At 52.2% G+C, this 26,532-nt stretch overlaps 6 protein-coding genes across 6 annotated transcripts; 4 read left to right on the top strand and 2 right to left on the bottom strand.

Annotated features, from left to right (window-relative positions):
• Positions 1-7,581: 7,581 nt before the first annotated feature.
• Positions 7,582-9,461, top strand: P152DRAFT_402708 (DUF1752-domain-containing protein; the record flags this gene model as incomplete). The annotated part of the gene is made up of 3 exons (XM_033676669.1): positions 7,582-7,681; positions 7,810-8,211; positions 8,317-9,461. The coding sequence occupies 3 exons, from the start codon at positions 7,582-7,584 to the stop codon at positions 9,459-9,461; spliced, it is 1,647 nt and encodes a 548-aa protein (XP_033531407.1).
• Positions 9,462-12,029: 2,568 nt separating this feature from the next.
• Positions 12,030-16,129, top strand: P152DRAFT_148701 (uncharacterized protein). The gene is made up of 5 exons (XM_033673916.1): positions 12,030-12,827; positions 13,348-15,295; positions 15,346-15,434; positions 15,508-15,516; positions 15,622-16,129. The coding sequence occupies exons 1-5, from the start codon at positions 12,344-12,346 to the stop codon at positions 15,771-15,773; spliced, it is 2,682 nt and encodes an 893-aa protein (XP_033531406.1). The 5' UTR covers positions 12,030-12,343; the 3' UTR covers positions 15,774-16,129.
• A 1,730-nt stretch (positions 16,130-17,859) lies between these two features.
• Positions 17,860-21,099, bottom strand: P152DRAFT_461157 (uncharacterized protein). The gene is made up of 10 exons (XM_033680062.1): positions 20,952-21,099; positions 20,873-20,890; positions 20,766-20,814; positions 20,620-20,713; positions 20,480-20,563; positions 19,491-20,429; positions 19,296-19,433; positions 19,062-19,242; positions 18,444-18,532; positions 17,860-17,988 (listed from the first exon to the last, which is right to left on the bottom strand). The coding sequence occupies exons 1-10, from the start codon at positions 20,959-20,961 to the stop codon at positions 17,944-17,946; spliced, it is 1,647 nt and encodes a 548-aa protein (XP_033531405.1). The 5' UTR covers positions 20,962-21,099; the 3' UTR covers positions 17,860-17,943.
• Positions 21,100-21,604: 505 nt separating this feature from the next.
• On the top strand, positions 21,605-22,996 carry P152DRAFT_461155 (uncharacterized protein). The gene is made up of 5 exons (XM_033680061.1): positions 21,605-21,838; positions 21,892-21,968; positions 22,017-22,401; positions 22,474-22,499; positions 22,549-22,996. Exons 1-5 carry the CDS (start codon positions 21,722-21,724, stop codon positions 22,649-22,651), a joined length of 708 nt encoding a protein of 235 aa, XP_033531404.1. The 5' UTR covers positions 21,605-21,721; the 3' UTR covers positions 22,652-22,996.
• A 413-nt stretch (positions 22,997-23,409) lies between these two features.
• P152DRAFT_402562 (MBF1-domain-containing protein) lies at positions 23,410-23,976 on the top strand (the record flags this gene model as incomplete). The annotated part of the gene is made up of 2 exons (XM_033676661.1): positions 23,410-23,577; positions 23,653-23,976. 2 exons carry the CDS (start codon positions 23,410-23,412, stop codon positions 23,974-23,976), a joined length of 492 nt encoding a protein of 163 aa, XP_033531403.1.
• A 710-nt stretch (positions 23,977-24,686) lies between these two features.
• P152DRAFT_370349 (uncharacterized protein) lies at positions 24,687-26,177 on the bottom strand (the record flags this gene model as incomplete). The annotated part of the gene is made up of 2 exons (XM_033675500.1): positions 24,687-25,612; positions 25,673-26,177. Coding segments are annotated over 2 exons (1,431 nt in total), but the record flags the coding sequence as incomplete, so codon positions are not given.
• Between the last annotated feature and the right edge of the window lie 355 nt (positions 26,178-26,532).

Raw genomic sequence — 26,532 nt, 5'->3', positions numbered from 1 at the left:
CTCGCCTGTCCCATTCCAGTGAGTGATGAGGCGTCGGATTCCGTCGCTGTACACGATTTCAATACTTCTCACTCGCACTGCGATGCAAAGCTGATAGCTTGGAGGAGGAACCAAACGAGCTGTCGAGATCATGCCGATCGGAATGCGTTCAACTGTGTAGAGTCCGAACATCCCAATTGCCACCTGGGTGTCGACAAGTTGTTTCGAATTCCAATGCTTACCCAGTGGCCAGTACATACCCGTACTAATTCTGAAGTGTGGGCGATCAAGTTTCCCATATTCAGGGCTTTGGAACTCTGGAGATCTGTTTGCTGAATTGTTGAAATCTGAAGGTTTTAATTAAGGAGAGTTTTTTCGACTGTCACGAGATTCAGCCAGGAAAAGCACCGAACAACCAGAGGTCAAAACTCACGCACGGAAACCTTAAGAGCGAAGAGAAGAGTCAAGCACATGACACCTGACGAATCGGATAAAGTTTGGGTGGGTGTGATCGTCTATGAGGGCGAATCCAACGATATGGATTGGTGGGAGATCCCCATGCCCAAAAGCGAGATTGCCCGATTCAGGAGGCGCAGAACCCGGTGGTGCGGTGCGGGACTGCGGGTGTCTCCTCAATACCGACAGTTTGGTTGCGAGTGGGGAACTGTCAGCTTAGCAGCTATAGTCAGTCATGTGATGCCCTCCGGTGTACCATAGTTATTACAATATAGTGTTTCACCGGTTCATGAAGGATCTCGGACATATCAGGGATCGCTGCTCGCTGGCCATTTCTCTATCTCGACTCGATGATCGAATGTTAGGGTCGGGATTGTTGGAATTATGAACCAGCATCATATCGGGCCAAGGGAACTATTACACCTCCTGGTTTCGGATGTTTGAGGAAGCGCAAGGCTTCACTCACTCCGTAGTCCCGTAACACAACGTTTGAGGGGGAAGGAAGCGGTCGCAGTGCCAGCATCACATTTTGCGTAGCTAATATTGCTGCCCATGATTGTGCAATATAGCATTCAGCTGACATGGCCTAATACCAATATACTACTCACCAATTCTCCGTATTGAGCATTATATGGACATTAAGCATGTCATCAATTGCTTTGTGTAACACCGTGTACAACATCCGGAAGGACACATCATATTATATATATTTCTTCCCTTAGGCGATTCCTCGATCCCTTGCCAATGGTTCCGTACTTGCTTTCCAACCACGAGAGTTCCCCCAAGCTAGTGCACACTCCGAAGGTCCGATGGATCCAGTATGTCTTTCGTCCAGCTTCGTTGGCTCGGACCACGTTAAGCAACCGCTAAATATATGCGTAATCACCTGTCCAACCCTGATAGATGAACCCCAAGCTGAGGCGGAGAGACGAACCGAACAGCTGGGTCGAATGTGATACATGTTTCGCTTCAGCTTCGTTCATGCTAAATTAGTCTAGTTGAAATTGAGGAGAGACTGCTTCGCCACCGATATTGTATAGGGATCGTTTAAGTCATGCCCAATGCAATGGTTCTGGAGAGTATAGATTCAACATCGCTCAAGAAATGCACGGTTGGGGTAAGAAATGGCCGGGTCCCGCAGCAGGAAAACAATTGAAGGCAATCCGGTCGGAGAAAAAATATTATATATCGCACTCGCAGATGATCCAGAATATAACCATCGCAGACACATGATAGCCATCCTTTGAGCAAAAAATCGATTACCTTGTTTATTCCAAGCTAGCAAGTTACCACGTCATAGAGTGCACAGTATTCCGTAGTACACAGTACTAGTTAACCTCGACTTCGGATTATAATTTCGTCTTCAGCCACCTGCCCTCTTCAACTCCTGTTCAGTATGACTTTAGGTTTGGTCCAGCGTATGGAGTAGTACTAGGATGAAGAACCAAGAAGGTCATCTGGTCCAGGCCGAGGTCGTATTGTCGCGTGGAATTATGTTTCAGTAGAAACGATTTTACGAAATAGAGAGTCGGTGAATACAGATAGATAAAAAAGGTTAGATGGAGGCCGAGGCATTAAATTGTCGCCCCTGTTTTCTCCGCATTATAATCCCATAACGGACGTCTCTCTAGTGTGTTGTTGACGCACTTACAGGTAGCACTTAGTAAAAGCCCATTACTACGGAGTACTATGTAGTTACTTGGTTAGTCCTTCCTCATCCCCGCATAATCTTTCAAGAACGCAAGTGTCAAAATGTTCCTGCGGGGTATCCTCGAAGGCATCGCCATGACAATATTAAGAATGCCTTCGAGCCTGGAGGTACTTAACTAGCATAGCAGGCAAAATAGCTGAAACCCGGAACGGAGTATATCGAAATAGGTTAAGTATCGGTAAGGGTGTAGTACGTGTATTCCCCCTGTGTTTCTCCCCGCATCACACCGCGCCTCAGCTGTGGTCACAAGCTCAACGTGTCGGCTCCGCACAACGGAACTTTTAGGAGCAGTAGTACGAGGGATATTTGTTCAGGTAATGGTATTATTTCGGACATGCTTGTCCAACCATGAGAGTATTAGCCATGAGAAGAAAATGCCACAAGGAAAGGGAAAGGCCTGGCACGAGGGCTAGTCGCCATCCTCATCTTGCTTATTCCTCACAGTAAGACATCACATTGATGTAAGGCAGTCGTCTTTTGGAGGGCGTGTGCTTTGGATTCTGGAGAACCTCCCCCGCGAACTGGTGCCACCCCGGAATCGGGAAGAGACGGAGACAAGCAACGTGTGATTCCTTTTGAGAATCATTATTTGGCTGGTGATTTGGGAATTGGGCATCGCCAGAAAGTTACTGAGTCATAACAGACAGTGGTGAGGACGGTTATCCATGTCGTGCATTCCCACTCATGTGTCAGAATAACTGATAAAAATACGCGCCTAGTTAGTCCTGGCAGGAGACTCGTGTATTGCGTGCTCGAACAAAACAAAGCAGTGGAACAATCCAACCGTGAGAGGTACTCTGGAACTGAGGTTAAAGTAAATCGTGCGAGGATGATCCCCATGGCGCAGGTCATCTGCTGCATGCTGCAATTTGCACCTATCATGATGATTGTGTTAATACAATATACCGTAATGGAGTTGTGGGGCGAAAGCAACGCATCACAAGCTGCACGATCATCGCGGCGACAGGACCTGGCGATCCGATGGGCGGATGGCTACATGTTCCATAATAGGTTTGCGAACCACAAGGCGAGCCGGCATCGTCGAAATCCTGCGAATATCGAACCGAGGAAGATCTCACCGGCACCGGGAAGGAACTTTAAGATTTTGTACAACGCATGAAACATGAGGTTGCCGTTTCCGTATGAGTTGTCAACTTGTCCTCCCACATGAAGAGTTCTTTTGGTCGTGATTCGACGACATATTAGTCTCTGAGAGGTCATCTGCCTCCAATTTGGGGGTCCGCTCTCACATGCGTAGATGCGCAGGGCGATTTTGCCCGCATTCTCGCGGTGGGACCTTTTTGCATCGTCCGGGGTGTTCGAAAAGTTCAGATCTCAAGGTCAGCATCGTGGGACTTGGTTGTGGTTGCTAATCCTCCTTGCTAATTATCAGGAGCTTGATTGTGCCTTCGCTGTAATTACTTGTACTTGCCCGAGTCAGACACGACGGACTCCAATGTATTCCGGGGTCCTGGTCGGAGGGATTCCCCATGGTTCGAATAACCCCGACTTCCTTCTCCACTTTCCGGGTTGGCGGACAATGGCCGAGGATGCTTTCGTTGCTTCTCTCTTGCTCGTCAAGCGCTCGGTAGGCGTGGTTCTGATGACTCGGGTCTTCCGAGTTGGTAGGCGACAAACAAGGAACTGTTTTCAAGCATGATAAGCGGATATAATCTGCTCGCGGTACTAGTAATACGACCGGTAAGGTTAAACCCGTATTCTGGCGTTCCATCTGCCACCGTGATGGCATACAGATAGGCAGTCAGTTGGACTGCATCTGGTGAGTGGAAGTTCATGTGGAGGGGCAACTCATATTCGTTTTTGTACCGTCGACAACACCCACTCTGCGATCTGCATTTCTGTCGGAATTGGAGACAAGTGACAAAGTGACAAAGGGTTGATTGTGTATTGACACTTGTGACTTGAGTGTGGGAGCTTGAAAAGAAGCCCACCTAGGTCCAATAACACCTAACGGTCCCAACCCCCCACGAATTCAAGGCGTTCCATATTTCCATTGTGCTGCGAACGGAAATAAGGATGGATATAACAACCAGGATTACACGGGATCATGGGAACACCTCAAACTGAAGAGAGAAGGAGCCATTAATGAATTGGAACTAACGGCTAATACTTTAAGAATTCCATACCTAATACGGACCTAGATATTTCATGGCTCTAACTAAGAATCAACGTAATTGAACCCAAGTGCCAACAAATACATAGTACGCTGGAGCAACAGTCAACACTCAACAGAGTATGTACCACGTACGTAAATTGGGTCTCTTCGCTGATTGCCACGTGCCTTGTAACTCCTGGAAAGTGTAGCATAATACTCCGTGCTTTCGTACCGATAATATTACTAGAACAAGAATTCGCCACTTTGTTGCAAGTAGGCGTGTCTGGTCTCGGCAAGACTTCAGTTTTTCATTCGATACTTCAGAGGCCTCACTGGGGACTTAGTTCTGTTGGCAGCACCTGACCACTGCAGACCCCTGTCGTGGCAGGGATCACCGCCACCCACGTGAGGGGACACAGCCACAGGTACCGCTGTATTGATCCAGGCCTGATTCTGGGCTGGTCAGTAGGGGAGAAAAAAACCGAGAATTGGTCCGGATTTTGCCATTGACGCTGTTCGGGTAAAGCCGCCGTCGTTCCGTAGTCAGAATCGATGTTCCGGCTCCTATCACTACTAGATTAGGAATGAAAACCGTGAACCTGTGAATGGTTGAATAGGAATATTGGAGATCTGCTAGGAGGTTCGTCGAGCCCGAGGTTTGACATTAGACCAAACATTTGTAGTTGCACAGTTCAAGGGCTTTCGAAAGTCCAGGTCCATCCGAATAGACCTCGAACTGATTCTGGAAATACGCTGGAGGTCCGCCTTGTAAGTTGTATTTTATTTCATAAGTTCTTCGAGATAGCGCGGTGGGGACGAATGGAATTATACCGACATGCCGGATTGCCCATATTCCCGGCGCTCGGGAAGCAGAGTGGGAAATTTCGAGTCACTCTTACAGGTTGCAATCAAGCCATGAATTTTGTTTCCGGAGGAATTCGTTCTCTTCCTCGCCCAGACTCTAGACTCAAGACTCCAGATCATCCCCGGATTTCCGCGATTGTCTCGTTTTCGGTTGTGAAGGCCGGGGACAGGAGACAATTAACCGGTAAGGACTAGTACTAAGTAGGTAGGAATGTGAAAGGAATACGGTAAAGGAATGGTTGTGTCGATCCTGTGATCATATCCCCTGCTGCAGCACCGTTGAATCTCAGTGCGGTCGTTTGCCCTTGGGCCTTGAACGTGGAGACTGGAGAGAGAGGCTAGAGTACTGAGCGGTGGCATAGTCGCTCTTGAGACCAGATGAATTCAGTCGCACGCGGCGAGACTGTAGAGTCGCTACAATCACATTGGGTTCAATAATACTTCATCGTCGGGCCTTCGACTGGTTCCGTTTGTCACGGAAAATACGTCTGTTCGCTTCAATGGGGATGGTGTAACATCGCCGGAAGGACTGACGAGGAACGAGAGGTCGTTTTCAGCAACGAGCAAAAAGAATGCACAGCTCGCAACTCACAAGAGACATGACGAGCGGGAAAGTTGTAAATACGACAAAAGGGATGGGATACATCCACCAGGAGCGTGATGGCACGATTGATTCGGTGGTTCGGCGACCTATCATGTTCCCGCAAGCCAAAAAAGGCAGTTGGGAAATTGAGGTCACTGGCCAGAAAAATCGAACGGAGAGGATATGCCGTAATGCGAGGACGGGGGAGTAAGGAGTGGCAGCCGACAAGGCGGGTGAGAACTCCCGACTCCGTCATCCTTGAACCTTTGATCCAGCCCTGAGCCCATGAGCCATAGCCCATAAGCCATCGAATTACCCAGTATCTGTACTTCTGTAGGGATCGACTGAGGGGGTGCGCTGGAGCGGTGGCCTGGGACAGAGGCTGCAAGCGCCGGGTGGCCGGGCGACCATGTGCGCTGCTGCTCACTTTGTGAGTTGTGCCATTCGGCTTGGTCGATCTGATTGTTTGTGTTCCCCCCGACTGGTATGGACGTACCCAGATCACCGATAGTGGTGTATTGGGCACATGAGTAAGTCGGCCGTCTGTGCGAGAGTGCGACAGTGGAGACATGAGAGACCGACTCTCTGACTCTCGGAGCGATCCCTGAGCAGTAAGGACTAAGGAGGAAGAATTGAGGAGATGAACCCGTCAACCTGGGGAAGAGATCAGGATCCGGATAATCATTAATTGGCCAAGAGTCATTGGCTTTTCGCTCTCTCTGACAGACGGTTGTACCTTGTTCGGTAGCGTGGCGAGCAGGCCCTGGAGGCTAGAGCGGTCATCTGCCTCCCACTCTTCCAGAGCGGAAGAATTAGGGATGATTGGGAGGACGCCGGAGAGATGGAAAATAAGAGGACAATACGGAGTGCACGATACCGGGGATGAAAAACCACTAAATCGGCTCTGCCGTACCCATCCCCCTTAATGGAGTGCCCGGTGGCACAGCAAGCCCGACATGCAAGATGCTCTGGTTCTGGGTGCTTCTGGGCTCTCGCCGCTTTCTCTTCCCCTTCAATCTTTCATCGCTCACTGAAGTCTGAAGAGTCTGAACGCTGCAAACGACCGCTCATCTATCCCACCGGCCACCGTCCCACACTCTCATTTCACCCCCACTGCGCCCTCTCATTGCTCAGTTATTACTTCTTCCCCCCCAGTCCCTCGCCCACAAGTCCGGCAAGCCCTCTCTATTCTCCATCCCGCTCTCTTTTCCTCTCTAGTCTCTTTCGCTTCGGAAGATTTCACTTATTATGTCGCCCTTCCGCTCGTCATAACCACTTGCCTTCCGTCACAAGCAAACGTCCACACTCATCCCCTTCCCTTCCCTCTCCATCTACCATCACCATACTACCTTCGTCCTCAGCGAGATACATTTGACTTTTTGGATCACTGCTACATCCCCGCCCGATATTCTTCCCTGGAAAACGAAGCCATTCCCACACTCGTGCTGGTGATTCCTCTGGTCTACTTCGGTTTTGTCGCTTGCTGCCACCCCACCGCCACTCCGACTTAAACGCCAACACACCACGACGACAACCGCAGCAGGATTCAATTCCTAGGGCATGTCGCCGTATCTTCTTCCGACCACGCACTGCGCTGCTGCTACCTACCCCCAGAGATATTCGCGCTGTAACGTTCTCTAGTCCTCGGGATTAGGAAGAGCGATTTGCGAACTCGACAACAGCCGAGCGAACCGTTGAGCACTCTGCCTCCACCTAGACCTGTCGATCTTGACGTAGCCGTCTTCTCGATTCGTGACGCAAAGCGGTCGAACCCAGGAATACCACGTCCATTCCTCCCTTTCAAGCGCTTTCAACCCGAGCGCTTTCAACCTGGCCCTTAACGCCCTACCTAGTCCCCTCTGCAAGCCCACCATGCCTTTTAAATCATCGACACCGATCGTGAGTGTAGAGCTCGACTCTATGAAGACCATCGACACAGGAAATGCGGAAAATCTCTTTGGCCTATGGTCAGGTACGTGTTCACCCGCTTCCTTCAACCCTTCCGCAGCGTTGGTTATCTGTACCAGTCCACAGCGCTGCAATACTGCAATAGTATACCCAGCTACCTCAAAGTGCGGCTCGCTAACCACCACGTTCCAGTCTTCTCGAAATGCGCAGACTCAATGGAGGACGGAAAGCGACTGGAGAACTTGAGTTGGCGGTTGTGGAATCGGGAAACGTTTTGCTGCGCACCTGACCACGCCTCACCATCGCTTTCCGCCCGCTGGCCGCATCTGCTCCCCAGTCGTCAGCCGCAACCAACAACCACATCAAATCACGATCTTCCCGAGCTCTCCTCTTCGGCTTCATCCACCGCATCCGACGCCCTGGTCACTCCATATTCATCGCAAACCTCATCACGACCGCATCTCCTCCGACAAGACTCGGCCATCTCGCGCACGAGCTTGAAGCACATTTCTCCAATCGACCTACAGAACATTGTCACATCGATCAAGAAGGATAGCGAGAAAGAAAAGCCCCAATTGCCTCCGCTTCCGCCCAGTCTGTCGAACTCGCAGGTGTGCGCCGCTCCCACACTACCATCACTGCCCCACTGCGTCGAAAACACCACCCCAACTCCGTCATCACCTCCCCACGAGCCTCCAGAGCCACCCCATTCTCACATCATCCCCGAATCTTCCACCTCAACGGTTGCCACGACGCTGAACAGCGTTACATCCGGCATGAGTCCGCACGCGCCCTCGGAAGCCAGCACGGCCTCCACGGAATTCAGCGCCACCAACATCGTCCGCGGTTTCGAGCCAGGAAGGATATCCTCCTCGCTGCGGTCGAAGACCCATTTAGCGGTGAACCCATCTCCATCCGGACCGACCAGCAGCCTTCGAACACCGGCAGCCACCGCACAATCCCAACAGAAGTCGAAAGCAAAAGGGGCTACATTTCAGCTCGGCGGCTCATCCGGGTCCGACGAGGAGAACAGCTTCAAGCATTTCACCGGCCACAGCTCGCTTTCCGACGGGCTGAGGAAGTCGGGCGTTAAGCAAGCGAGCTTTAGAGAAGATGTGAAAGTCCGGACCTACGAGCAAGAGGATGTTTTCGAAAGCGACACAGAGGACGAGGATCAATCGTCGAGTGCCATCGAGGACGATGAGATGGAAGATGGTGAATGGGAAGATGCAGAAGACGACCACAGCGGCCAACCCAGCTTCAAAGACGAACATATGTTCCAGAGAGTGGATTCTCGGGCCAACTTGAGGTCGCGGCCTTCGCTTCTGACGGCGATGATGCACGAGAATGACCGAGCCACCGCGCTTCAAAATGCCGCCTCACGTTCCACCCCCGCCATCCGTCGCTCCCGCACCAGCTCTCCGAACGGTCCCTCGTTCCCTACCTCTCCACTACCCGATGCCTCCGCATCCGACTCCAACCCAATTCAAATCTCTCGATCCAAACCAATCATTATGACCACGTCCAACACCCACCAACCTGCTCTCTCTCCCCGCACCACCCGCCGAAACATGCTCAGCTCCGAGCTGACGGAGTCGCTTCGGAAGAACCTCCTCTGGGAGCGACAACAGAAGAACTCGACCACCAACGCAGCACTTAAACGACGACACACATCCAACGATATGCGCAACTTGCGACAGTACCCGGGTGAGCCTGCGCCAGTCGCGCCATCAGGGCTCGGGGTAATAAAAGAGACTACCAACAAATACACGAGCTCCTGGACGAACAACCAAACCGATTTCTTCACTGCAGGTCCTGATGATCTCCACGAGAGGGGATGGTAATTAGACACGCGAAACCTGACGGCCGTAATACATACCGCTCGATCCTGCCAACCACCGCAGGCGATTAATGACCCGCATTCGATTTTCACAGCGTACAAGGCGTCGGATGCTATTTTTCACTGGTTCCATGACCTGGCGTTTTCATTTCCGGGCGGCTCGCTATCGCGACCCTTGTTCAAAACCCGATACCATTGCATGTTCACGACGATTCTTTTTCTACCTGTTCACTTCTAGTCCTGGGGTTTCGCAAGAGGCGGGTTTACATGATACCCCAGAGGGAAGCATCTGGGGCAACCCACCGCAGAAACCTTTTCTTTTCGCAGCTATGTTTTGCACAGGTCTAATGGCAGTTTCGCGCCGGGTCGGCGCGTGACCTTGTACATTATCCTTTGACGACACTTGTACTTCTAGCCTTCATGGCGGCGCGGAGATAGTCAGCATGTACAGATGGTTTGGCGGGCGGTTTGATGGACGCGCCAGAGGAGAACCATAGCGACATCAACGCGGAGGAGCAATGGTGCAGTCCAGCAAGGGCTGATTATTCCATCGGGTCATCCAGCTTCTGAGATGTTCTCGGTCACAGTCCTTGAGTACTGGCATGGCTACCTTCATTACGGATTAAAACCAATACCAAACAAAATCGAAACTAAACCAAAATTGCATTGAGACTTGTATCGAAGATTGAAATTGCCCTACTTATTCCTTCCATTGGCTTGACCCTACGCCTCCATTCGAATCGTGGCGTCTGACATCTCGCAGCTCTCTATTGAACCTACTCTGTGTCACCGATCCGATGTGGGTTTCATTCAATTTGAAGCAACACATGCTGCAGTGGATATTCACAACATATTGTCATCCTGCATTCTCGTCATCTCCTCGTACCCCTTCGTGAGGCTATATTGGGATCAGTATGCAGCCCTTCAACCCTCACTTATGTACAGCCGTCCAAAACTCGGAACCTAGCTCCCTGAAAAGTACATCTGACGAAGCAACACCCTACCGCACCGGTGCTATTACTAACATCGAATCGGCGCCTTTCTACGATTCCCAGGTTCAAATGGCGTCCGGAATGATATGGGTGAGTGACTGAGCTAGGTACTTGCACGACGCTATCACTCACCCGCCAGCATCTACCCAGCATTTCTTCAGTGCGACGAGACCGGCAGCGTTCGCGAAAAGCTTCGAACCACAAATGGACGGGAGAGTTTCTTCCCAACGCGCAACCTCAACAGAAAATCTTTGCAGCCCCATCTGATGTTTCGTCGGTTCGACGACCGGTTTTCCCACGCCCGCTTTCATGGTTTCGTAGTTCGTACCAATCCGGTCTGACTGGCACCCTGGCCGACCAAAATATCCATCCCATATCCCGGCGGGTTTGACGTGGTGATGCTGGCGAGATCGAGCCAATGGCGACGACAATGGAGGTAGAGGGTTGGGGAGACATCGGTTAACAGCTGGATCGGGGATGGGCTCCTCTTTACCGCCTCTTCATCAGTAAGCGGGGCGTTTCTACAACGTGGGCGGTTGGTGTCACGGTGTGGGGTGACATTCGGTTGAGTACATCAGTACCTAGAATTCCCCGCGCCCGCGAATACAAGTGCGGTCGTTGTCTGGACCGGATGGTGAGAAAGGTTCCCGCGTGTATGCAAAAGGGAACTCGTTTGACCCGATGGAGGGAATGGTTGTCACCAGTGAGGAAAGTCACGGGAGATGGCTGATATGCAGCGAAATATGTCATCGGGGACCTTTCTCCGCCCGCCGATTCAAGTCGTGATTTCATACCTTCAGCAGGATTCGGTTTCACATACCGGAAGTAGTGAAATATCCGGAATCTTACGCGGGATCGGTCGTGTGGACTCCATCGGCGCTCGAAATCGGCGAGCCCCTTGCGTCACCCCTCACCAGCGTTGGACTGCGCCGTCGAAGCTCCCCGTATCCAGATATATCCCAGTATCAAGAAGGCCCAGGCCAAGTCGATCCCTTCTCCCTGGGAGAAATGAGAAAATGACTCAGTTCACGCGGCCTGTCACCTTTCATTCCCTTCCGGTCGGAGGAGGGGCGAACGCGGATGACTGTTTGCGTGGCAACAACGCATTGGGGATGTTTTGGTTGACATTGGAGACCACCGGATATGGGGTATGCAGGAGAAGTACACCGGATCCGGTGGTGTATATCGATGGACATGGGCCATTTCAAGGGCCGTTTAGAAGAAGAGGTCGACAGGGCGCTGATTATACAAAACGGCGTCGCTAATAGTATATCTTTTCAGCAAACCACTACTAGCAAGTATATGGCTCATGAATATTATCGGATTCAAAAGCAATGTAGTATGGATCAAAATGACTCATTTCGACGTGTTCGACCGGTTAAAGCCAATTCTCAGCAACTGAAATGATTAGCCGCTCCTGGCAATATCACCAACAGATGCACTTGACGCCTTCATCACCACATCTGTTGTGAGCGGCTGCTACCGTATATTCTTCCTATTTGTTTCTCCGGCTATTATCTGTCCCCGTTTTCTCCACTGCTTCGAGACGCCTATCTTCTCAGCACGACACGGAGTAATCGTCGAATCGAGCACCAGCGGAAATATCGCCGGTGACCTGGGGCGTCCAATTGCCATTCTCCAAGCGTAAAACCAACTGCCCTAGCCGCGATGGATAAGACTCGTGATGCTCAGCCCGTAGGCATCAATCCAGCCAGCAGACCTGCTCGTCAGGACGAGTTGGAAGCCAGAAGCCCGGAAGCCAGAAGACCAGCTACACCAGCAGGATCGTCATCGTCGTCGTCAGGTAAGATCACGAGCTCATCTTCTTCACTCTCCCCCACGACCCCGGAGTTTTGCCGTGTACTGGAGGCACCAATACTAAGGAAATATTCCTATGCCATTTGGGGGTTTCCGTTTCGCCTTTGTTTTTCCTGGAGAGACGAAGGGAGAAGCCAACACAATCTCAGTGTTACTCGTGCCCTACTCCTTCCCCCGATGCTATTCCCATTCTTTCGTTCATGCAGTCGAAGGTCATCTGCTCAGCACACCGTGCTCAACAAGCAGCAACATCCAGGATTATGTCCCAGCGATTGATGAGTTGTCAGTCATACCCCCGCGCCCCCAGCGGCCCCAGCCTCACCCGCCCCGCTCGACGAGATCATCTCGAGACGCCACATCCAATCTGGTCCTGGATGGTGGCGGCCCGAGTCCGGGTCTGTCGAAGGCGACTGCTGCACCACCACCCCCCAGACAAGGCGGCAAGAATAGCTCGATGCCTCCGGAACAGACGAGATCACCGCATCGAGGCCCCGGAACCGACAAGGCAATCGCGTCGCCCGGTCGTGTGCGCCGCTGTCGTTTTTACAGGACTCCTGGAGGTAAGTCTTTCAAATTCATTTGTTCATTGTTGTCACGATTTGGAGGTGCCAATTCCAATAGTCGACATGCAGAGCGCCTCCAATCATCTCAAGCTGGATCATCCTCTGACCCTGTTGCCCTGCGATTCCTGCATGTCATTTTATGAATCGTCTGTCATTACTCAATCGCGTCTATTTTGTCATGGCCATTGATATTGCGGCTGTAGAGCATTGGGACTTCACTGTCTGACAGAAAATGAGCGAGTGGATGGCGACTGAGAAAGGCGTCAGTGTGCAGTTGCTCTATCATCTTACAGATGGGTAAACACACACGTGTAGGGCCAACATCGCGTTTGTATTCTTGTTGATATGCGAGGATCCTAGCCCGACTCCAACAGTATCACGCGAACCATTGTGTACCGTGACAGATCTATCTCTGTCTGACTGCTGTACAAGTGGAGCTATTGCTCTGCAAGCACTACTTTCTTCGCGAAATGGTCTCTAAACTGCTTATGTACTGACCAGGCTCCCTCTCAAATAGGTTGCCGAAAGGGACCATCATGCCCATATCTCCACGAAACCCTGCCCCAGCCATCAACAGGCGGGAACGTCAAAGGGGGTCCATCTTCCACAGCAGCAACCTCAGCCGCAGGGCAGACGTCTTCGGAAGACACTGCATCTTCTTTCCCTGCTAGAAAAAAGACAAGTGCAGTGCAGCCTAGAAATGTAGTAACACGTCCCGTCCCGAACTTGCAGGTTACAGAACCTCGCGAGTTTGAGATTGCCCAGCTGCAGCGCCGATTTAAGATCCAGGACGATGCCGTGCAGGAAGCAGCAGATGGGACGACGCTGATGTTTAGCATACAGCCTAGCGATCCCGACTTTCCTTATGACCTGGAAGCATTGGAGTGTAGCCTCAATGTACCAGGGACATACAGGTCAAAGAACGCTGCTGTCACGACCTCTCATCCAAATCTTCGCGTTCTGAACAAGGAATTGGGTAGAGGCTTCCAGATCAATCTCGAAAAGGGATTCGATGCACTGGTAGCTGGTAGTCCGAAACTAACGTTGCTCCAATTGATGAACACGTTCGACAGAAGCTTGGAGTCGCTGCTGGGAGCTAAGAAAGCGGAAACATTCAAACTCGTCGTCAATCGAGTAAGGAACGACGGCCCATCCTATTCCGCCCCAGGTATTTATAGTCCTGAGCTGCCAATTTCTGAGCAAGCTGCTGGTATTTCCGACGTTGGTGAGGTTGTAGTATTGGCACCCGAACCAACCTTTTCCCCTGAACAGTTGAAGCATGCGTCGAGGAGACGAACGCAGGAGCTCCGGCAACTGGAAGCACGCATGGGACGTCTTCCCCTATTCTCTAAATTTTCTGACGGGGTCACTTTTATTGTTCCAATCGAACCAAGCCGTCGCAATGCCCTTCCAGAGTCTCTCAAAAGTGTCAAGAAAATCACTCTAATTGTCCCCCATCTGTATCCTTTGCAGCCCTGCCGCCTGGAACTTTCTGATCTTGCGGATCCAAATGCGGCTTCTTTGGCAAATTCTTTCATCGAGAGGGTGACGCAGAACCCCGACCTCTCTATTATGAATCACTTGAATTACCTGGCCCAAAACATCCATTCGATGGCAATACCTACCGTTGAGGAACAACAGCCAGACGAGTCGCGAAAGCCTCAACCGATTAGCGAAGGCGATTGGATACCTATCAGTGTCGAGCCGCCTGAAGGAAACACTGAGCAAGCCATCCCCATTCAAGACCGCGAGCATATCATTACAATTCCACGACCTCCTGAATGGTCCGTTCTCCGGGACGAACAGTCCGACAGCGACTACTCTGACAGCTACGACTCCGAATCCGATACCCCTGACCCCGACAATAACGATCAAGGGACCTCTAGTACGCTTCGCGAGCGTGGCATCATGATCTCCTTCCCCGGCCTCGAACTTCATGGAATCGAACTGCTTGAGCTGACATCATTAAGCCTCGTCATCCGCTGCGAACGTTGCAAAGATTCCATTGATGTTATCAAACTTCGCGACAGCTCAATGGACACGAGTGCCGCTAAATCGGAGCGATGTAAGAAGTGCGGAAGCAGCATCGACTTGAGTTGGCGGAAAGACTTTCTGCATTCGAACTCTGTCCGAGCAGGCTACCTTGATATTGAGGGAGGAAGTCCCGTCGAGCTGCTGCCAAGTAATTTTGTGCCAACCTGCTCCGAGTGCTCGACTGCATTTCTAGCACCAGGACTGATCAGCGTTCGAGGCCAGAGTTCGATGGCAAACTGTAGGAATTGCCATCAACATATGTCGTTTCGAATCCCGGAGGTGAAGATGTTGAGGACAAGCGGCCTGGCAGTGCGAGTGTCGAGAGGTCCAGTGGCGAGGAGGGCCAAGGAGAAGTTAGGAATTGTCACTGGCGAAGAACTACCGCGACGAGGACGTTGCAAACATTACGGGAAGTCATATCGATGGTTCAGGTACGGATACAACGCATCCTATGAGGGCTGCAACACGCTTACACTAGTAGATTCTCGTGCTGCTCAAAGGTATTTCCGTGTGACAAATGTCACGATGAGGTGTCTGACCACCCGAATGAACATGCGAACCGAATGATTTGTACGTATATTGGACTCTTCTTCCTCCCTTTCAAGAGGAGGTCATAACTTCATGCTAACAGTGCGGTTCCTAGGTGGATTCTGTAAGTGGCTTACACTACTGCCTTAAAATTCCCTTTGTAGCATCATGCGCATGGTCCACTCCTCTGGTGGAAATAGATTGCAATACCACTGACCGTGACCAACAGGCTCTCGTGAACAGAATTATCGTACGGAAGACTGTGTCGTCTGTCACGGGAATTTGGTCGGCAGTAAGCGGGGGACTGGCTTTTGGGAAGGTGGAAGGCAAGTGCTCCCGTTTTCTTTATCCTTCAATCTTGAATCATGGATCCCGCCATGATGTACTCCTTCAAAACGGAACTATCTCTGTCGTAATGATCCCCGCCGTGGCGTTATTTTGACTCTCTGGTCCCCTGATCCACAGGCCATGGGCGTCTACTGACGAGGGACGTATTGGCGATACCACAAGGATGCTCGGGTTCAACGGAGCGTATAAAGAACACAGGCCGTATCATTCTTGGCGTTGGCCGTAGTGGATGCGTATCAATATTGATCAGGAACAACCCCCTCCCACTCCTTCACACCCTCCGTACCTAAGGCATCATTCAACTGAGACATACTCGCGGACCGACCGTTTTCGCTCTTCCTCCGATGTCCAGATCCGCTGGGTACCTCGGCTTACAGGGCTAGAATACGGTCCCTGTCCGTCAACGATCGTAGCGTACCTATGTCAAATCGTTATACCTATCGACCCAGGGATCGAATCCCGAAACGGACCATCTTCATGTGATTTGCAGACATCTTACGAACGCACGGATCCGATTGAGCTTTGGGGACGCCCAACAATTAAATGGTCATTTGATCCTTTCTTCTAGAAACCTTCCATGCAGCCGAGGTTCTTCGACACTTGTTGAATCCTGGACCGGGTAAACTCCTAAGACTTGCGAGGAGCGCCATCCCGCCTTGGCCAGGCAGGCCCAGCCTTACCTCGAAAGCCGAAACACAAAGGGACTACCTGGTTGAGCTCGAGCAGTCTTAATACAACGAACGAATGGAACGTATTTCGGAAGAGGGGAGCTGTCCATGCGCAGTTGAGCGCCTAGACAACTGGGGTTCGATGCAATCCTCGCGGCTCGCTTCCGAAGACTCAACTCAATTTATGTCGCGTGCTCTTTCAATCCTCCCATCCTTGGGCGGCGGATACGGATCTGCCTTCTCCCGCCCATTACAGATGGCATACCGATGTTAAAGATCCCGGGCGACACCAAGGATGGTTTCTCCAAGGGATGATCGAATCGACACAGCATCCTGCTAGGATTTGAAGCCCGAGGTTGGGCCTGGGCCATCATCCCCGCATCGCACGTGGCATCCGGTCCGTCGTCGATCTGGGGTATTACTTGCAGTGGTGCGATTTGAAACTGCACCGCGGAATACTATACGGAAGTACCATCATCAGTCCCTCAGTCTAGCCCATCTCCTAAAATCTCGCGGTTTGAAGGGGTAGCTCAGACAGAATGGAACCTTGATGGGTGGACAATTGAGTCGTGAGCTCCCAGAGGAGATTCTTCTTCACGAATCAGGCTTATAATATGGCTGCGGTCGCATGCCGAGCATATTCGCCGATACCGTTCCAAAACCTCCTTACCGATCGACTGGCAGTCAGACTCTGTTACTGCCAGACTGCCACCCACCAGGTCAAAGAGCCTCAGCAAGCAACTTATTTCGGCGCGCGAAACACCACAGTACAGCCAAAGCGTGCTTCGAGCTAAATTCAAATGAAAACTGCAACGTTCGACAAGGACACTCCCTTGCGCTGCGCGCCAAATTCTTCGCTTTGGTTAGTTGAGCACGACCGCGGGCAGAGTACCTTGCATTGCCGGGGGAGTGCTCCGTGTAACTGTTTGTATCCAACATCTGGAAGGGCATACGGGGGGGATTCACTAAGACCAAGACGATTCAAAAAATGCGTGGAGCACCCTCGGTATCCAAAACTGGGATTATTGAATATTCCTAGTTCCAGACCTTGGCGCGGATACTTGCGACTTGTTATGGTTCCTTGCTTTATAGTTCTAATGCGTTTCTATAATTGTGATATTCAAGCTAACATTTCATGATTTCAAATAGAGGAACAAGGGATCGGGTTCGCATGTCGCGAAAAGGTTCGTTCGATGAATCAACGCCAGGGAAGCATGCTAACAACTGGAATAGACCCCAGAAAATACAAGAAAGGGAGCACAAAAACAAAAACGACGTGAGAGCTTCACAGAAGGACTGCATATTCTCGGATTGTTAGGGATCGTTCGCGCAATGTCTCTATGGAGCATGGGATTGCATGGTCAGGAAGACACGTGTATTCAGAATCTTTTTGCGTGGATCGGTCAAGTGTACATCTAAGCTGTCTTTTGATACTGAACATTTGCCTCGCCTCCCTGACGGCGCGTTGCACGCCAATATGGATTTTATCGCCAGGACGATGATCCCAAAGAACACCAGTCTATGACCCGAACCGTTCAGTACTCGTCCTCGTCATTTCCTGCAATGATCACGTTGTTCACCTTGATACTCGTTAGCGAAGTCCGTGACACCGAATATCCCACGCAGAAGGAACAATCGCTCGGATAATGCAAGGAGTGTGTGGTTGTACTGGCGGTGCAGTGTCCCCCCAACAGGGGGCGGGGACGCTAAGCCGGCATCCCCGCATCCCTTGCCTCCCACCGCCCAGGCCGCACGGCAGCTTTTACGACGCGTGGGCGACGCGACACCACCACACCCGCCAGGGCCTTCATTGAAGAAGCAAGGGGGGAAGTTTGCATTGTAGGAAAACAGGAGATTGGAATCGAGAGTAAGGGTGTGATGAGTGTTTCCGGGAAGCAATCCTTGAGGGTTGTTGTGTGACGACGCAAGGAGACGAAGATCAAGATTTGTACAAAAATAGAGGGGAGAGATCATAGAAGGAATATAGAACGAAGGGCACACGGCAAAAAAGCCTTAATAGAGACGATAGACATACCTTCAGGACCATTCGACAAAGCTGCGTGGCCAAAAGCAATTGCTGGCGCTTCGAGATGAGGGGATCGATAACGAAATGCTCGCGCATATCTAATTGCTCAAGGGTTAGCCAATGTGATCGCATAAAACGCAAGCCAAGTTTCCCGATTCGTCAACTTCGTGTTGATGAAAGGCGAGGTCGCCGAATCACCGATCGCACCTCAACTCGCTTTCACTTCGCGGCTACAGATTTGCAGCCATCACATCCAACTGTTGCAATCCAGTGGACTGTCTGCAATCACCCCAGATCCACTCGCCAAAACGGTGAGGTGAAGTTTAGGGACGTGGGGATTCCAGTGCCACAGTGTGATATATCAACAGCTGTACTGCCAATTGAGGAATACCATACCGTGTGCAGGTCGCTATTGGTTCAGGCGCATCGGAAGAATACTTCTGACAAAGTCCCGCCGTAGCGTGACTGCACCAAATATGACGCTGACAACCGACTCGATATGCAATCTACCATAGATCCAGCATGATCGATATCGTTTGTCCTGCACTATATTCTGGTTTTGCAATCGCAAGCGAGCCGGAAGCGCGAAGGGAAAAATCATAATCAAAATGGAATAGGATAGCTTACCGTTGCTGCCTGTCTGCATGCAGTCTACTCCGAGTCTGGTATTTTTCTCCTTCACCTGGCGCGACTTGATCGACGCCAGAGTCTCGATGGGGCTGAGGCCGGAATTCTCAGCAAGCGCCATCGGCACCGCGTCGAGGGCGTCGGCGAAGGCGCGCATGGCGTATTGAGAAATTCCAGGAGTCTGCACGCATTTGTTAACGACTGGGGAACTCGCAATCGCTCGGAGATAGGTACCTTCAGCGCGGCTTCTTCAATCGCCAAAGAGCAAGCAATTTCTGCAGCACCACCGCCATAGACGATGCGGCTGTCCTTCACCAAGTTCCTCACGACGCAAAGAGCATCATGTAAGGATCGCTTGGCTTCGTCGATGATCTACGGAGTCGTCTGTCAGCTTGTGGTTTGTGAACAAAGGATGGATAGTGGATGTACCATCTTGTTGCTCCCTCGAACAAACACGGTGACCGCTCGGGTGTTGGCGCATTCTTCAATCACAAGCATCTTATCTCTTGTGGTTCCAAACGACATTTCTCGGACCACGCCCGCGGTTCCTAGCTTTGCGGCACTGAGATCCTCGAATCTTGGCACGATTCGGCCATTCGTAGCGATGGCGATGAGTTCGATTTCCGGGCCACCAACCCATCGCACAGCCGGAAGCTTGTTCGTGAGGAGGAGATGGTTGGCTTCATCGTCGAATCCCCACTGGCAGATAACGACATTCGCCCCGGTATCCTTGATCTGTTGGATCATCTCGTCGAATTTGGTGCGTTCGTACTGCTGTAGGCGTTTGAACTCTTCCACCGAGGTGATGTCGAGCTTGTGTTTCGTCTTGGGTTTCGGTGGCTCGAAGGCACATGTGAGGATGGCGAGCTTTGCATCTCGGACTTCCGAGGGCATCTGAGGATGCGAGAAGTCCTTGTCTATGATGACGCCTTTAACCAGTAGCGAATCTTCAAGCGCCCCACCAACCTTGCCATCGACCTTGATGAGCTCAAAATCAACATCCTTTCTCTCCAGATCCGCTACGGACAGAACGGCATCCACAGCGATCCTCGCGAACTGATCGTGGGCTTTTGAGACGATTTTGCTGCCCAGGCTTGTCTTGGCCACCTTCATCAAATTTGCGGTTTCATCTTTCGAAAACTCCACGGTGTCGCTGATCTTGTCTAGCTCGGCAACGGCAACCTCACATGCCTCGTCAAATCCGTCGGCGATTCTGATGGGATGGATGCCCTTGTCGATGAGATCCGCCGCTTGTTCCAGTAAAGCACCAGCTAGGACCACGACACCAGTGGTACCGTCGCCAATCTCTTCGTCTTGGGATTTGGAGAGTTCGACTAATAGCTTAGCTACGTGGTTGGAGATTTCCATCTAGGGTTTGTCAACGCCAATATCCGGAGGTATGAAATAATCGAACGAACTTGTGAGAGAATCGTCGCTCCGTCATTCGTAACCGTGATATCGCCATCAGGAGAAATAAGGATCTTGTCAAGCCCTCGAGGACCCTGAGCCGGTGTATTAGCATTTGCCCATAGAATGCCACGATCAGGTAGCTTCATACCAAAGAGCTCTTGACGATGTTTGCAACTGTCCGCGCAGCCATGATATGTGATTTGACGGCTTCAATGCCGTGTTGTCGCTTCTTTTTCCCTTGGCTTGGATACGTCAGTTTCCTGCATGCTGTGCATAAAGTCTGGGTGTGCGTACTCTCGAACGATTATAAATTGCCGTCCCGACTCATCCTGCATCATCCGTGCTGTGCAATCCAGAATTAGTCTTTCGATAGCGAGGATCGAGTCGATATAGGGTCATACCATCTGACATATCAAGTTCTGCGAGCCGATATTAGTCTCTAAGCTATCTTAACTCGCACAGGGCCTGGGAGCAACTTACGCATCGCCATTTTGGAACTTGGACGCCGCAGCGTTCTTGTATGATATAGAAAAGCCGATTAACTATAACTGCAGAAGCTTTGGAAGGGGTCTAGGTCATCCAAAGGGTATCAAATCGGTGGAAAGGGGAAATGGATGTTGGAGAGCTCATGGAGGTGATTTCACGAAAGTTTGGACATTGGAGCCTCTGATGCACAGCCACTGTAGTTCAGAAAATCGCGGTGTGCCACATCACAAGCCACATATTCTTGGAACTGGATTACTGGAACTCTGGAAGTCGCGTCTGGAGCACGAGCCACATAGAAACTTCATAGTTTGCACGTGATTTCACACGTTAAGGCGCGACGACGCTAATACGTCAATCAAAACCCTGCCAAGAGTCCCAATGATCCAATCAGATCAATCGCACCGCCCTCTAAGTCCCAAGGTCCAACCTCTCCAAGTCGCGATGAGCATCCCAGTTTCGTCCAGCACTTGCGCATTTTACACCGCCCATAATGAACTGACCATTGCTGTCTATAACATACACTCACTTGTTGCCCGTTTGGTCCTTTGGGTGTTTTACTTCGAGATCAGCATCTACCATGCCTCCCTGCAAGTGAACGAGCTCGCGTCAAAGTATTCCAACTCCGCGGCAGCTAACGCGCCTCACAGCACCGTCCGACGAAAGGTCCAACGTCTCGGATGGATCCGATGAGATCCCAGCCTCCGTGAAAAAGCCCGCCGATATCAACGAAGGCACCGAGGATGAGGAGGATGAAGAAGAGGACGATGACGAGGATGCGTGCGTACCCTCCTACTATCCACCCAGTACTGGGAAAGCGCATTCTAATGCTGTCGCATAACAGCTACGAAGTTGAAGCAATTCATGGGCATGAACAAAGAAAGGTGGGTGGTACTGTACAAACAATCGTCCCGATGCCGCGCTGACACGTCGGTAGGGAGAAATTGTCTACAACGTGAAATGGAAGGGTTACGATGAGAGCGAGAATACCCTGGAACCAGAACGTCATATTCGGTAGGCACTCCAGACTTCCGCTTGGATCACTTCTGACGCAGGAGATAGCCAAGGCGCTGAGGCTGTACTGCAGGCGTACTGGGACCTGATCGGTGGGAAACCTGAGCCAGCGACGAAAGGGAAGAGAAAGCGACAGCCAACCGGCACGCCAGCCGCCGCAGAGTCGAGTGGGCGGGGCCGTGGACGGAAGCGAAGTCGAGTGGGCGGCGAGTCGGACTCGGCAACGCCGGAGGTTAAACATGTCATCCGGGGGAAAAAGGCGTGGGAGCCGCCGAAGGGAAGCTGGGAGAAGGAAATCGTTTCCATCGACACACTAGAAGAACAGCGGAATACAAAGAATGGCGAAAACCAGGTGTATGGTTTCGTGGTCTGGAACAATGGTCAGAAGTCCAAGTATCTGCTTGAGACCCTGAAGGGGAAGTGCCCGCAAAAGGTGAGTGGATTCTTGTTGGTCATGGGCCATACCGCAGCCTTGGCTGGAGCTTACTGACGTAGTTGGTCGCAGCTGATAGAATACTTCGAGCAACATCTGTAAGTATCCCCCTTTCATCGAACTTGAGTCATGCTCACCATTTCTTAGGGTGTTCCGCCATAACGGGGCCAACGAAGGGAACGATGCGACGCAGACCAATGGCAGCGAGAAGGTGGATGATGGGGGTGCGAGTGAGGACGAGGGATCGTGAGGGCACCTAGGAATCTGGAGGATGTTTCGATGGACGGTACTTTCGGCATATCTTATTTTCTTCTCTCAGATGGAGTTGGACAGTGTCAAGGGTATAGGCAGCGCAATGTTTCGGGTGCTTTGACCGAGGACTCGATCAAACCATTGCCCCTGGTGTCAGAGTAACCTCAACTCAATATCCTTCCAAAAGACTGCTGTAGAAATGCCCACTCCACAGTGGGTGGCGATTAGCTGATTCAATGCACGATTGAGAATTAATTGAGAATTGCTGGTCGCAATATGGAAATGTGGAAGTCTGGTGCTGTACATTATTATTGGACTTGTCTTCTAGTCTCTGTGCCCTAATTATTATTATCATATCTTCAAAGGGATGTGTTCATCACATTTCATGATGCGCTCCTTCCTCGTTCTCTCTCATCTCCGCTCCTTCCTGGTTAGGGGATGGTGACTCAGCAAGGTGTCGAATCCAGTCACCGATCAGTTTACCCGAATATCTACCCGCCTTCTCCCCGCCACGTCCTCTCCATTCCACGTCTTTCTCCCACCGACTCAGCTCCTTGTTCATATTAATATTCCAGAATAACCAACCATCAGTTCGAAATTCTGACAGAACAATCCCATACATCGGTCATCTCTACGCTTCCCCTACTTCCCACAGACATCCGCTTGTAGATTCGCTACTCAGAATCTCTACGAGCACCTGTCATCCTTATCGGACCTCCCTTTCCACCAACCACTTTCATCCATATCGAATCCACCATGTCCGACGACTGGGACACCGTCACCAAGATCGGCAGCAAGACCCGCGGCGGTGCTTCTGGAGGAACCGACCGGGAGCGCGTCCTCCGCGGTGAGAGCGCCCTGAACGCCGCTCGTCGCCAGGGCGCCGCCATCGACACCCAGAAGAAATATGGCGGAACGAACTCGGTGAGTCCCATTTGCCACCGCATCGGCATCCCTCCGCACCCGACGCGATGAACTAACGGAACATGTGTATCACAGCGCGCCGCCAGCGAAGGCCAGCACCTCACCAAAGTCGACCGCTCCGACGACATCGTGAAGCCGAAGACGGTGGGTAGCACGGTGGGGCAGGCGATCCGCGACGCGCGCAGCAAGCTCAAGAACCAGAAGGGCGACCCGATGACACAGAAGGACTTCGCCACCAAGATCAACCAGACGCCCACCGTGGTGGCGGAGTACGAGCGGGGCACGGCGCCGCCCGACCAGAAGATCATCGGGAACATGGAGCGCGTGCTGGGCGTGCATCTGCGGGGGGAGAATATTGGGCAACCGAAGTTGGGGCCCGGGGCGAAGAAGAAGGCATAGGTGAAGGGTGGAACGTGGCGGTGATCGGGGAGAGGTCACGAGGATGGGCGGCGGAGGTCGTTGGATAGAAGGAAGTGGAGCCGTCAACTTTAGCGATGCATGATGAGCTGAAGAAGCTGTTCGTGACGAAGGGTGACGACGGATTTGAAGGATTAGCGATGGAGGATCAATAGATGATATATGGAACATCTCACGCCCCAAATTTTTGCCTTGCGTGGATGGTTTGATCACTCGTGACTGTAGTGCACTGTACGGGCCATACAAAGCATGGGAATCGCTCGAATTTTGGGTATATATCATATATGTGCGGGAAAGGAAACTTCTATCCCATCCCATATGCCCCCGTTTGATAGACCACGCCTATCTTCCCTCCCTTGACATTAAAAAAAGACTTCAGTAAACCACTCATATGATGCAAAAGACGCTCACTATCTAGCAAACAAATGAAGACCATGCCAACATGATGCCCGAAACATGCAGTTCAACTCATCCTCGTGACTCGCATCCCGATTCATCACAAAACCTAAATGTCTCAGAACGTTTCCACCGGAACGCCGCCAAACAGGAACCACCGACTACTCAAACTCCGGCTGCCCCTTCCATCGTCCCCTCCGTCCAGGACTCTCCGTCCCACTCCCATACCCCCGATCGCTCGGCTCCCGACTCATCGGCTGGCTCCCGATCCCCCACTTCCCCGCCCCCGCCGCGGCCTTCCGTGTGATCAGTACCGGGATGGTCTGGAACACGCTCTCGTTCTCCAGCAGATGCGTGCTCAGCCCGCCCTGCAGCACGCGCCGCAAGGCCTGCAACCGGTGCAGCTTCCACCACTTATTCACGCGCACCTCGCCGCCGGATTTTCCGGGGCCGCCGAGGCGGACGACGAGGCGGGATCCGAGTTCGCGGCCAGTGTTGTGGTCAAGCGCGGTGGAGTAGCGGGGGCCGTGGGTGGGATAGGAGACGGAGTGGAGGATGTCGGTGAAGGAGGAATGGAGTCGGCGGCGGGTGGCGGCATTGAGGGAGCGAGCAGAGGTGGTGGCCAGGTCGGAGAGCGTGGATTCGAGAGACGGCATGGTGTGGGGAGCGATGGGGGTGTAAATCTTGCGGTACCCTTTCTCCTCCTCGTCTTCCTCTTCGCTGTCAATGTCGTCCGCGTCCTCATCTGCCGCGTCGTCCGGCTCGTAGTCCGACTCGTCGTCCGAATCCAGCTCGTCCGTGGCGATCCGCGATTTCTCGAACACGAGCGCGATGTTTTCCCCCGTGGCCACTTGCACAGACGCATCCGAGCTCTCGAGCTGATCGATGAACGCATCCATCGCCTCTTCGACGTCTTCATCTTCCGAGAAACGGACGCGCGTGGCGAGGAATCCCCACTCTTCCAGCGCGGCCACGACCACTTCGCCCTCGTCGGTCGCTTCCACGGAGCCGCCGTCGCTTTGGATGATATCGAGCAGGAATCGCATCGTCGAGACAATCTCAGGCTCGCCTGCGCCGCCGTAGTAAGCCGCGAGCCCAAGCGCATGAAGGCCAGCGGTCTTGATCGTGTTGGACAAGGCGTCGACGATGGTTCGCTTGAGCGGCGAGACGGTGGCGGCGAAGAGAGATTCCGTAGGTGATGTCAAGAACACGGCCGCGAGTGCTGTATCCGTTGTTAGCATTGTCCCCGGTTTTCAACTATTTCTTGCAAATATGTACTCACCTCTCAATCCCAGAACTGCCTCTCGCTCTCCTTCGTCATCCTCGGTGCCCCTCCCAACGACCTTCAACAACCCGCGGACGACGGTGAGCTCCCGCCCTTCTAGTTCCGCCGTTCCCACGGAGTGCGTAAGTACATACGCCAGCGCCGCCAAATCCCTCTCTCTCGCCTCCTTCGCCTTCTTATCTTTCCCAATCACTGCCTCGACCCTCTCCATCAAACCCACCCCGCCTGTGGTCGTCGCAATATCTTCCTCGAGCGCCGCGTCCAGCGACCCGAGCGAGAAGGTGCTGTCGCTGAGCCCCGTGTCGTCTTCGTCGTCGCTGTCATGCCGTGAAGGAGGGCGCGAGTTGGTGCGCGACGCGGCGCGGGAGTTATTGAGGGAGGCGTTGAGAGACGATGGGGCGCTTGCGGGCGCAAGGCCGGAGGTGACGCGGGTGCGCTGCTTGCGCGAGAGGGTCTTTCCCGCCTCTCCACGTTCGAGAGCACGGCGGCGGAGATCGTGCATGTTGGATGTTCTTGAGGTTTAGTTTTCTGAGTGAGTAGCGGGTGGAGAGAGATAGGTTCGCGGGGTGTCGGAGTTGCGGTGTGGTTTAGACCGTCACAGGGTCGTTCGTAGTGGGTCGGCGGATGACGAGAAAGGTGCGCAGGTGAATAGAAAAGGTTGAGTCAGGGTCGGAAAGGTGACTCGAGTCCAAGAGCTGGAATTCACGGCGGTGTGTCAGGTCAGTGCCGAATATGCGAGGTCTTGACAGTGGTGGTGTATTTGTAAGTACGACTGGTGATAGTATGAAGTCGAACGAAGAAGCGGTTGCGCTGAGGATTCCATGAGGTGCATGAGAAGAAGAATCAGTAAGAATCGA

The sequence above is a fragment of the Eremomyces bilateralis genome (assembly GCF_010015585.1).
Source record: "Eremomyces bilateralis CBS 781.70 unplaced genomic scaffold P152scaffold_22, whole genome shotgun sequence".
NCBI lineage: Eukaryota > Fungi > Ascomycota > Dothideomycetes > Eremomycetales > Eremomycetaceae > Eremomyces > Eremomyces bilateralis.
Note: the sequence above shows the minus strand (reverse complement) of the source record. Positions and strands in the feature narration are given on the sequence as shown.

Excerpts from the sequence above, each read along its gene's own strand:
- P152DRAFT_148701 (XM_033673916.1), top strand. The coding sequence starts at position 12,344 with ATGCCATTTGGGGGTTTCCGTTTCGCCTTTGTTTTTCCTGGAGAGACG. Across the intron at positions 12,828-13,347 it reads TTTTTACAGGACTCCTGGAG|GTTGCCGAAAGGGACCATCA; the intron begins GTAAGTCTTTCA and ends CCTCTCAAATAG. Across the intron at positions 15,296-15,345 it reads AAGTCATATCGATGGTTCAG|ATTCTCGTGCTGCTCAAAGG; the intron begins GTACGGATACAA and ends TTACACTAGTAG.
- P152DRAFT_461157 (XM_033680062.1), bottom strand. Across the intron at positions 20,714-20,765 it reads CAATTTATAATCGTTCGAGA|CCAAGGGAAAAAGAAGCGAC; the intron begins GTACGCACACCC and ends GACGTATCCAAG. Across the intron at positions 17,989-18,443 it reads TTTGTCGAATGGTCCTGAAG|GTGAACAACGTGATCATTGC; the intron begins GTATGTCTATCG and ends ACGAGTATCAAG.
- P152DRAFT_461155 (XM_033680061.1), top strand. The coding sequence starts at position 21,722 with ATGACGAGGATGCGTGCGTACCCTCCTACTATCCACCCAGTACTGGGA. Across the intron at positions 21,839-21,891 it reads ATGGGCATGAACAAAGAAAG|GGAGAAATTGTCTACAACGT; the intron begins GTGGGTGGTACT and ends ACACGTCGGTAG. Across the intron at positions 22,500-22,548 it reads GAATACTTCGAGCAACATCT|GGTGTTCCGCCATAACGGGG; the intron begins GTAAGTATCCCC and ends ACCATTTCTTAG.